Below are 12,622 nucleotides of genomic sequence, written 5' to 3'. Positions count from 1 at the left end.
TTTAAAAAAAATGACAATTTTTTGAATACTTCAATTTAAATACTTATTTAAATTTTGATACTAAAGTTAGTCGACATTTAAAAATTTTTTTTATTTATTAAATTAGTACTTATTAAAAAATATTTTTAAAAAATTACATTTATAGTTTTTTTACAAATTAAAATTTTTTTTTATTTTTTTATAATTTTTTTAATAGAAAAAAAAAAAAAAAAAAAAACTAAAAATTTATTAATAAAAATTTCACTGAAATTGAGAGACATCTGATAATTTTTAGAAATTTTTTAACAAATAAATTTATTTAGCTTCATCTTTAGAAGCTCTAAAAAATAATAAATGCAATTTTTTTTACCAAGTTTATTATAAAAAAAAAATAAAAAAATGATCAAGTGTCTACTAATTTCAATGTCATTAATAAAATAACAATACTAAAGTTAGACGACGTTTTTAATTTTTTTTTTTATTAAATTAGTACTTACTAAAAAATATTTTTAAAAAATTGCATTTATAATTTTTCAAGTTTTTTACAAATTAAATTTTTTTAAAATTTTTTTGTGATAAAAAAAAATTTCTAAAAATTTTACTAAAATTAAAGGACATCTGATAATTTTAAAAAATTTTTTAACAAATAAATTAATTTAGCTTCATCTTTAGAAGCTCTAAAAAATTATAAATGCAATTTTTTTACCTAGTTTATTAAAAGAAATGATCAAGTGTCTGCCAATTTCAATGTCATTAATAAAATAACAATACTAAAGTTAGCCGACGTTTTTAATTTTTTTATTCATTAAATTGGAACAAAAAAATATTTTTTGAAATTTGCTTTAAAGTTTTTTACAAATGAAATTTTTTGTCGGCTAGCTTAATTTCAATAATAAAATATATAAAAAAATTAAATAATAATATTTAATTTTATTTATTATTAGCAGCTGACTTACTGTATATTGATATTGAATTATTTTTGCAACTATGGGCTTTCATATGACGCATTGACCAACAACCCACCGGAACAAGAAGGAGTAGGAGTACATGATACATACAGCAATGCAGGGAGTTAACTTGTATTGCGAATATTAGGTAGTTACAGGACAGAGCCAGAGAGTATGCCAAGACCAGGTGAGTCACATAACAAACCCGTGTCCCAAAAAGTGGACAATGCCAACAATCCCCATCATCCTGGCTTCGACCGGTTGTAAGCAATCTACATCATGACACAGCGTGCCATACGGCAGAGTATAGAAAGCTTTTATGGGGATTCATCTGTTCGGCCGCTTTTACCTGCGGTGTGTTTAGTTTTATTATATTTTATAGACCTTTCAGGAAATTTTATACCCATGAACACTTGTGATAAATTCTTATGCCTACTGTGGTCATGCTTTAGGTCTAAGTATTGGCTATACCTGAAAAATTTCCCCACAAAGAAATGTAAAGGGCATAGACCTCCATTTTGGCTGAGCTTATACTCACAGATCATATAATATTCCTCTAACGACATAGACATAGTTTTTTGGAGATCTCTACTCAGATAATATTGAAATTTCTTTGCCATTTTACATAAAAGTGAGACCCAACCCAAGGCTTGCTTTTTATTTTAAACTTCAGGGTTTAAATCTGACTGTAAATAGTCATTAAAAAATAATTATGCTGGGTATTTAGCTTTAAAGTTATCAGGATGACTACTACTTACATTAAATACTGCTTACATTATATGAAGTATTTGTTATTTCAATGTCCAGGTTCAAGTTTTAAATTTGAATAGCTAAAACATAATGTCAGCTTGTCACTTAGGGTAATTATTTGGCCCTAACTAATTAACATATGGTTAATTTAGTCTTCGAGAAAGAAGTTTGGAATTTTTATTTTATATTGTAATGTTGACAAAAAAAAATTGTAGTTTTTAAAAATTATCCGAAGAAGATAAAACAGTATAAATTAATTTTTTTTTATTATGCTTATATTTGAAAAACGGAGACAGATCTTTAAATTATTCACAGGCTTAATTAAAGCACCCGATTTACTAAACAGCTTCGAGTTCATCGAAAAGAATCTTAACCTTAGACATAATTGACTACTGAAAACAACTAAATCTAATAAAAACTATGTGATCAATAGTCCAAGAAACAGAATATAAGCTCTTATTAATAGATATTACACTATCAATTTTTTTGAAGATTCCTGTAAAAAATTCTTAGCTAAATTAAAAGCAATCTTGTAACATAATTTTACAATTATTTTTCTTTTTATATTAGTCTTTCTCTTCTATTATAATTTTTTATATTAATTTATCTCCAAATTTTGTATTACCAATGTGGATAAAATCGATTTGCGTATAAGAAGAGAATAAAATTTTTGGCTCAAGAAAATTTTCAGGTTCCTGAAGGAAGACCGAAGCTGTGTTGGCCGAAGTAAAAATTTTTCTTGGTGAAAGTAATTTTTTCTTAATTCAAATTATCATCAATATTTGATACAGTAAATTTTTATATTTGATTAAGATTTTTAGATACTTTAGGGAAGCAGCGCCACTACACTTTGAGAAAATTTTTCTTTTGAATATTTGATATCCATTTTATATTATTTTAGCGTGCAATTATATATATTGAATGAAAAAAAATGATGAAATATTATTTGATCTTGCCATTTGACATGTTAATCAATAAAAATATTAATGAAAATTTACTTCTATCTTTATATTTAATTTTTTAAAGCAAGAGAGAAATTTTCTCAAGACAAGAAAATTTACTTCTATCAAGAACTTAATTTTTTGGAGCAAGAGGCTGAATTTTCTCAAAACAAAGATTTTTTTGACTTAAATAAATTTTCTTGGATCAAGATACGTATTTCTTAAAGCAAGAAAATTAATTTTGTTGGAATAAGTGAAATTTCTTGGGTCAAAAAAAAAAATTTTTTTTTACTCAAGAAAATAATTAGGAAGAAAAATATTTTCTTAGCTCAAGTGAACCTTTTTTTCTGTGTATAAATAAATAAATCAATAAATAAATATGGTTATTATAAAAAAATATGTATTCTTAATTATTTATAATTATCAATTATTAAATCTTCTCAGACCAAGTGAAGAAAACAAAGCATATTTCAGTAAAATAATGTCGAAAGATTGCGTAAGAAAAATTACAGCTTATGGTAGTTAGATTTCTCTTACAAATCTACTTAAAAATTATAAATTACTAAATAGAATGTTTCAAATTTATCAGCATGACGAACAAATTTATCAGTTTTAAATATGTTTTTAAATACCACTTCATAATTATTGAGTTGTATAATTATTTAAAAAGCCAACTTTTATTATGAACTCAGTACAGTTATCAATCAACTTCATCGATATTTTTAGTTCCAGATAAAAATTTATCGATAATGGGGTTCTACTTTGGATCTTGAAGTTTGGTCGATAGTGACCTAGCTAGTAAATTTATGTAATGAAAAAAATTTCTTAAAACGAAAGTACAAGCATTTGTATACCGTTATAAAGATTGAGCAATGAGTAGTGAGTAATTTTATGAAAATAAAGTTAGCCGACATCTAAAAATTTTTGATTTTTTTTATTAAAAAAAATTTTTTTTCATCAATTAAAAACTCCAAAAACTATAAGTGCAATTTTTAAAAAATATTTTTTAGTTATAATTTAATAAATTAAGCAAAATAAAAAAGTAAAAAATGTCGGCTAACTTTATTATTATAGTAATTTTACCAAGTAAAAAAAAATATGAAAATTAAGTTAGCCGAGATCTAAAAATTTTAACAATTAGTTTAAAAAAAAAAAAAAAAATTAAATTTGTAAAAAATTTGAAAAACTATAAGTGCAATTTTTTTAAAATATTTTTTAGTTCTACTTTAATAAATGAAAAAGAAATTAGGGTTATAAAAAAAGCCCGAATATTGATTTATTTTAAAAATTAAAACAGTTTAATTAATGATAATTAAAACTTATGAAGCTGAAGTTAGCTGACAATATTCATTTGGATTTTTACAACAAATAAATTACTATTAAAAAAAAGGCAACAATAAATTTCTATGAAAATTAATTTAGCCGATATTTAATAATTTTAATAATTTTTTTAATAAATAAATTACTGCATAAAAAAAAGAGAAAAACAATGGACATTTAGAAATTTTAATAAATTAAAAATGCAATTTTTTAAAAATAATTTTTCGGAATAAATTTTTTTGTTAAACAAAATTAAAAAATGTTCAAGTGACAGCTAACTTTAATATCATTAAATTTCTTTGACGTTTAAAAATGATGAAAATAAAGTTAGCCGACATCTAAAAAATTTTATGATTTTTTATATTAAAGAATTACTTATTACAAAAAAAAATTTCTTCACTTGTTAAAAACTTCAAAAACTATAGTGCAATTTTAAAAAAATATTTTTTAGTTATAATTTAATAAATTAAGCAAAATAAAAAAATAAAAAATGTCGGCTAACTTTATTATTATCTAAAAATGAAATTTTTTGGAAAAGTATCATTTTAATAATTTATTTTTGTTTAAAAAAATCCTAAAAATCATCAGATATCAGCTGACTTGAGTATTATAAAAACTTACCAAATGTCAAGACATGTGTGACAGTTTCATTGGCATTGTCACTGTCAGCAGTTGAATTTAGATGTGTTAGTGGTGCTCTAGCTGGTAGAAGGGGTGGCTGCATGACATTCTCCATCCTATTCTCTTCTCAGTGCACCTTTAAATTTCAGCAACATACACTTTCTATTTTCTATCTCTGTTAGCTCTCGGTGTAGCTACACTGGTAAAATATGAGATTTTAACCCGGCTAAATATCAAGTGTCACTACCGACACGTCCGGTTTTCGATAGATCACCTGCCGGACTTGCTCTTGATTACACCAAATAAAACGTTTTTAACCTCTCCCACTAGTACTTGCTGAACTATTGAATTTTTAGGATAACTCTCAAGTTACTAAATGACATTTCAGTTGGATTTAAAATTAACATCATCATTTCCATCTCTCTTTCTCTATTCGGTCTATTTTAAAATTCCATTTTGCATTTTTTACACCACCACTATAATGTCAAATTATAAAACTACTAAAACTTTAAAGAAATTCAAATGTCACTCGAATTATTTAATAATTTTAATAATTTTATGTCAATTATTAGATTTGTGTCGTAGTAATTCTTTCAACTGATACATAATTGTCTTCATAACTTGATATTCTCTATTTTAGCGAAAACAGTGAAGCTATTGAATAAATAAGTAACATGTATATTTATAACCTGATTATGTTGGAGATTAATAAAATAATAATACAGTATATAGTACATACATAAGTACTTAAACAAACAATCCTTAAACTTAATACAGCGTTTTTGTATTATTATTTTTACTTGGATTTGTCGCGCCTGGTGTACGACGCAATTGGCCGGTTATGTTAGTTACTTTTAAAACACTACTATATGGACAATCCATTGCCTTCTTGGTCGTATCACGGTCGCGGTTGCACATTTATTCTGCCTATCTGTGTAAGCACTGTTTTGCAGACTCCACACATGTTCATTTTATGTACATAGATATATAGGCCGACGTATATAGGTATTATCTCATACACGGATTATAAGTAAATGTGTGTTGAAATTATTCTAGGTCTTTACAATACTGCGAAGAGATTTTCTCATCGTACCACTTGGTTATCTGGCGGCGCCACAAGTTAATCACTACAAAAATATTTTTTTTTTTATATAGATAGTAAAGTTAGCCGACATTTTTTATTTTTTTTATTTTGCTCAATTTATTAAATTATAACTAAAAAATATTTTTAAAAAATTGCACTTATAGTTTTTGAAGTTTTTAACAAATGAAAATTTTTTTTTTTATTTTTTATAATAATTTATTAATAAAAAAAATCATAATTTTTTAGATGTCGGCTAACTTTATTTTCATTTATAGTTTTTAGTTTTTTAAAATTGAATTTTTTTTTTTTAATTTTTTCGTAATCATTTTGTTAATAAAAAAAAATTCTAAAAAATTTTAGACGTCGGCTAACTTAGTTTTCATTTTTTTTATTAGAAAAAAATTATGACAATAAAGTTAGCAGTCACTTGATTATTTCAAAATTTTTTTTAACAAATAAATTTTTTCCGAAAAATTATTTTTAAAAAGTTGCATTTTTTATTTTTTTTTTTTTCTACATATCAATTTTTTTTATTATTTTTTTTTTGCCATAATTTATTTGTTACAAAAATTCTTAAAATTATCAAATATCTGCTAAATTGATTTTCATAAAAAATTTTATTTTTTTAAAATTTTTTTTTCCGAACAAATTTGTTACAAAAAATTATTTTTAAAAAATTGAATTTTTTATTTATTATACTTAGATTAGCCGCCATTTTTAATTTTTTGATTTTTTTTTCATTTATTAAACTAGAATTTAAAAAAAATTTATTAAAAATTGCACTTATAGTTTTTCAAGTTTTTTAAATAGAAATTTTTTTCAAAATAAATTATGACATTAAAGTTAGCAGTCACTTAACCATTTTTCAATTTTTTCTAACAAATAGATTTTTTCCAAAAAATTATTAAAAAAAAATTGCATTTTTTACTTTTCTAAATTTCTTCATATCATTTTTTTTCTACTTTTTTTTTGTCATAATTTATTTGTTAAAATTATCAAATATCTGCTAAATTAATTTTCATAAATAAATTACTTGTAAAAAAAATTCTTAAAATTATCAATGAAAATTAATTTGGTTAGATAGTTGATGATTTTAAGAATTTTTGTAACAAAAATAAATTATCAAAAAAAATTTTTATTATTAAATTTAAATTATTAAAAATTAAATTTTAAAAAACTAAAAATGCAATTTTTCAAAAATAATTTTTTAGAACAAATTTATGAAAATAAATTTAACAGATACTTAATAATTTTTTGAATTTTTTTAACAAATAAATTATGATAAAAAAAAATGAGAAAGAAAAATTGACATGTAGAAATTTTAAGAAATTATAAATGCAATTTTTTTTAAATAATTATTCAGAAAAAATTTATTTGTTAAATAAAAAACTTAAAAAATTGAAAGCTAAATTTAATATCATAAATTATCAAATATTTGCTAAATTAATTTTCACTTTTATGATACTGAAGTTAGCTGACAACTGTCAATTTTTATAAAAAATCAATTAGATAGATTTAAAAAAATTCTAAAAATTTTCATTAATATTATTTTTTTCAATTTTCATTTATGGAATTTTTTTTATTAATTTTTTTTTCACAATTTAATTGCTATAAAATAAAAAAATTTCTGTCAACTTCAGTGTCAAACATTTTTAAAAATTTTAATGTCATTAAATTTTTTTAAGTGAAAATTTTTGTTTATAAATAAAATATTGATAAAAAATAAATTTTTTTTAATTTTTATACTTTTTTTTCAGAGTTTAATTGAAAATTTGATTTACAATAAAACCAAAAATAAAAAAAAATCAATCATCTTATAACTATCTATTTTAAAATTCCAGTAATTTAATTTGCATAAATGTCCTGAGTATTTTTAATTTATAAAAAAAAAATCCAAGTATTATTATTAAAAAAAAATCTTAAAACTATAAATATAATAAATTTATATTAATAGATGAACTTTTAATTTATTTTATTGAACTATTGATTAAATAGAATGAAAATAACATATTCATGAATGTACACGAACTGATGACAATTCCCTCTAATCAATGCAAGATTACAGAGGCCTTTGAATAATTAAAATAAATGAAAAACATATGTTAAATTGATGGCAACAATCCTCGAATGGTGATGATGACACTTATCATTATTCTCCCCTCACATGAATTTGTATAAATATAATAAATATGTGTACAATATACAGACAGTGGAATGTAGAAAATTATAATGAAATAATCGTACAGTGTAAAAAGTAACGTTACCGTCCTTTGAATTTAATGATACGGTTGAAGTTTAAAAAGGAAAGGGAAAAGCGAATGCTTGATATTGGATCATAATCATAAAGAGTTGATCATTGACAACTGACAAGTTATCTTAAAAGACGCGTAATTTCTTTTTGTGAAAAATTCAATGTAAGCAAAAGTAAAGTAAATTTAATTTAATTGAGAACTGATAATAGTAAGTAACAAAAAGTAAATTAATTGATGGTAAAAATTTAATTAATAAAATCTTTTCCAAATAAATAAATAAATAAATAAATTAAAAAATTAATAGCTTAAAAAATAAAAAAAATAATAAATAAATAAAATGTTGGCTGAACTATTTCCTTTCTGGACAAATTACGGTTATTGCTTAATAATAATTCCCATTTTTTACGGTATTATAAACATAATATCAAAGTACAAACAGTTGCGTTGTGAAAGTGGTGAAGAAAATAAAAATTTAAGAGATAGTTATTCAACAGAGTACATTGAAGACGAGCCGGGTAATGATGAACCGGCTTTATCAATAGACTTGGAACACATTCCTTATGTTTATGCAAAGCCAAGTGTTGAAGATCTGAAAAATCGTGCTAAAGAATTTTATAAAATTGCTAACGCACGGAGAACAATTAGATTTTTTAGCTCAGAGCCTGTTCCTCGCAGCGTTATTCATGATATAATTAAAGCAGCAGGTACTTATATTTATAATTATCCTGTTTAAAAATATTGATTGAAAAGAATTAAAAATGATGAAATTAAAATTCTTTTCAATAATTTCAATTCTTTGTTTGTATATATTAGGGTGGCCCAAAAACCAACTATTTTTTTTGAGTCTCGAGTGAAAAAATGTTAGTTTTTGATGTTTTAAGAGCCCTCTCCAAAAGACAGTTCAAAAAAAAATTTTTAAGAGGTCACTCCAAATTTTTTAAAATTTCAAAAATCGTCAAAAATTGAACTTTTTTTTTTTAATTTTTTTTCTCGTTACGGTATAATTTTATAAACTAAAAAAAAATAATTTTCTTAAAATTTCAGTTCAAAATTAAAATTTTAAAAGGTTGCTCATAATTTTTTTCAATTTATTAGTGCATTAGTTTAGATTTTTTCGAGCGACCTTTTACTATTCAAATTAAAATTCCATGCATTTTTTTTTTTTATTTAGTACCATAATCGATAAAAATACATCACGAGATGAACTAAAAATCAAGCACAACATAGAAAATATAATTTTTTTAATTTAATAATTTTATTTAATCAACTGCCAGGCGTGGGTTCGAATCCCAAGCTGGTCTTAGAAACCAGCTTGGTTGAGATTTGACCTTGCCGCGTAGGTTAAGATTTTTACAAACCAAAAGACCCCAACGTACCACTCCCAACATTTAAAGTCAGCGATATGACTAATTAAAGAAAAAAAAAATTATGACCACCCAGTCAAAAATAAAATTTTGAAATTAAACTTTCAGAAAATTATTTTTTTTTGTTCTATAAAATTATACCGTAACAAGAAAAAAAATTAAAAAAAAAAAATCGATTTTTGACGATTTTTGAAATTTTAAAAAATTTGGAGTGACCTCTTAAAAAATTTTTTTTGAACTGTATTTTGGTGAGGGCTCTTAAAACATCAAAAACTAACATTTTTCACTCGAGACTAAGAAAAAAAAAAAATAGTCGGTTTTTTGGGCCACCCTAGTATATATAGATCATGTATGTATAAATATATACAGTTTGCATGGAGTTACCGCTTCTCAATTCTTTTCAATTAGTATTTTTAACCAGGGTATGTTTTTATTATAAATTATAAATAAAAATGATTAAGGGTGACCTGTTTAATCAGGGACAGCACCGAGTGGTGCCCACACGGAGCCTTGGACTTTTGTGGTGGTGTCTGATAAAGAAACGAAGATGAGGATAAGGGAGATAATCGAACAAGAGGAAGAGATAAACTATAAAAAACGCATGGGTAAAAAGTGGACGACAGACTTGAAGCCGTTGAAGACAAATTGGATTAAAGAGTATCTCACGCAAGCACCGTACTTAATAATTGTGTTTAAGCAGAAGTACGGTATGCTGGCTAATGGAAGACCTAAGATTCATTATTACTGCGACATGAGTGTCTCGATAGCCTGCGGGATTCTCATTACGGCTATTCAGGTAATCTGTAAAGGGAAATTAGATGGTCATTATGTACAGATTATATTTTGTACACATTATCTGTATTATTAAGAGAATAAGCAAAATTTTGTGGCCAGTATTTATATGATAAAATGGGTTTTTATTAAATTTGGTATCGTTGGAAAAGTCTTGACCTGGAGTTGAGCCTTTTCATGGTTTCATATCATTCTCATCAATAGTCAATTTATGATAAGGATTTAGGTTTCATTCGAAAATGCTCTATCTTTAGGTACATAATTAAGAAAAGACCTTGTATCTTGTGAACTATTGACATTTTTAAAGATATAAGCTCATCCCGATGTTACACTCATCAAGACCTTTCATTTGAGTACCCACATCAATTTTTCATATATTTATGTATATTATATATATACTAGAAATTTGAATAGCGCGCTACGCGCGCGCCTCAATTTTAACCAATAATGAATCGTGGTCCGTTTTTTGCGAGTTTCGACCTTTGACTTTCTTCAAGACTAATTTCAAGACTTTCATCTATTTTATAATATAAGATATATCAAAAAGCATGCGAAAAAAATATATCAAAAGCATGTGGGTACTTAAATGAAAGCTCTTGATGAGTGTAACATCGGGATGAGCCTACATCTTTAAAAATGTCAATAATTAAGAATTGACCTTGTATCTTGTGCACGATTGACATTTTTAAAGATATAAGCTTATCCCGATGTTACACTCATCAAGACCTTTCATTTGAGTACCCACATCATTTTTTCATATATTTATATATATACTATATATGTGTATATGAAAAATATATGAAAAAATGATGTGGGTACTCAAATGAAAGCTTTTGATTAGTGTAACATCAGGATGAGCTTAGAACTTAAAAAATATCAATAATTAAGAAATAATCTTGTATTTTGTGCACGATTGACATTTTTAAAGATATAAGCTCATCCTGATATTACACTCATCAAGATCTTTCATTTAAGCACCCACATCATTTTTTCATATATTTTTAAGTATATTATATATATTTATATATGAAAAATATATCAAAATGCATGTGCGTACTCAAATGAAAGCTCTTGATGAGTGTAACATCGGGATGAGCTTAGAACTTAAAAAATATCAATAAGTAAAAAATGATCTTGTATTTTGTGCGCGATTGACATTTTTAAAGATATAAACTCATCTTGATGTTACACTCATTAAGAACTTTCATTTGTGTACCCACATCAGTTTTTCATATATTTATATACATATATTATATATATGTATATATGAAAAATATATCAAAATACATGTGGGTACTCAAATTAAAGCTTTTGATGAGTGTAACATCAGGATCAGCTTACATTTTTAAAAATATCAATAATTAAGAAATGACCTTGTATCTTGTGGACTATTGACATTTTTAAAGATATAAACTCATCCTGATGTTACACTCATTAAGACCTCTCATTTGAGTACCCACATCAGTTTTTCATATATTTATATATATATTATATATTTGTATATATGAAAAATATATCAAAATGTATGTGTGTATTCAAATGAAAGCTCTCGATGAGTGTAACATCGGGATGAGCTTATATCCTTAAAAACGTCAATAGTTAAAAAAATACAGTACAATTTAACAAAAGTCATTATTTAATTCAGCAAAATTTAATTTATTCACATTTCACAAGTTACAGCAGTCACATAGTGACTGCAAGGTTACTAGTATTTTATGTTTCGTTACTAAAGAGTTTTTTTTTGGGCATTCACATTGCAGTTTGCGGGACTTGTTACACTCACTTCGACGCCCTTGAACTGTGGACCTGCACTCAGAACTCTTTTGGGACGTCCTTTCAACGAGAAATTGTGCCTTCTTTTACCTGTCGGGTATCCGGCTGACGATGCAACGGTACCTAAACTTGAGCGCAAGCCTTTGGAAGATATTTTAATTGAGATTTAAAAGTGGATTATTTTTTTCATAAAATATTACTCATGCGCTAAAACTCTTCCATTAAATTCTATAGAGTTTTGCGTTGAAGTATAAAATAATAATAATAAAGAAACTATTTTTTACACGGTTAAATTATATAATACTTATTTTAGAAACTAATATTTATTAGCAATTTGCGTACAATTATTATTTTAAATAAGCGGTATAAAAATCGAATCACCAAGAAATAATTATTAAAGAGACAATAAATTCATTTAAGATGATTTTATAATTTTATATCTGGTGATTTAATTGTCAATTAATTAATCATTTAGATTTTATAATAATATACAATTCCATGCAATTTCTTGGAGTATTGAAGGACCAGTGACTTAAATTAAGTACAATTTGTGTATAAAATACAAAAATACTGAGCTAAATAACAATTTTTCAATTAAAAATAAAACGAATTAAAAAAGAAAAATTATTTCAATAAATGTTATTATTATAGATAATTATTTTGTCACTTTTTTTCTTAAACTTTTTCTTCCTTTCTCTCGCTTTCACTCTCAAGTTATTTCAAGTGTGCCATCGAGCTGCACAATATTTATTTCTGTTTTACTTTTTATTTTTAAAATTTTTAAAAGCTGAGTATCATA

The 12,622-nt window shown here is 24.5% G+C and overlaps 2 protein-coding genes across 2 annotated transcripts in view; one reads left to right on the top strand and one right to left on the bottom strand.

Annotated features, from left to right (window-relative positions):
• LOC123260212 (ribosomal protein S6 kinase alpha-5-like) overlaps positions 1-5,593 on the bottom strand; it is a 34,566-nt gene extending 28,973 nt beyond the window's left edge. The window contains exon 1 of the mRNA XM_044721226.1: positions 4,559-5,593. Coding sequence (XP_044577161.1) covers positions 4,559-4,673 — 115 coding nt within the window. The 5' untranslated portion in view covers positions 4,674-5,593. The remainder of the gene's footprint in view (positions 1-4,558) is intronic.
• Positions 5,594-8,217: 2,624 nt separating this feature from the next.
• On the top strand, positions 8,218-12,006 carry LOC123260224 (iodotyrosine deiodinase 1). Its single transcript, XM_044721260.1, has 3 exons — positions 8,218-8,598; positions 9,738-10,054; positions 11,811-12,006. Exons 1-3 carry the CDS (start codon positions 8,232-8,234, stop codon positions 11,991-11,993), a joined length of 867 nt encoding a protein of 288 aa, XP_044577195.1. The 5' UTR covers positions 8,218-8,231; the 3' UTR covers positions 11,994-12,006.
• Positions 12,007-12,622: the final 616 nt, after the last annotated feature.

The sequence above is a fragment of the Cotesia glomerata genome, linkage group LG2 (genome assembly GCF_020080835.1).
Source record: "Cotesia glomerata isolate CgM1 linkage group LG2, MPM_Cglom_v2.3, whole genome shotgun sequence".
Lineage (NCBI taxonomy): Eukaryota > Metazoa > Arthropoda > Insecta > Hymenoptera > Braconidae > Cotesia > Cotesia glomerata.
This window is presented reverse-complemented; position numbering and strand designations above follow the sequence as displayed.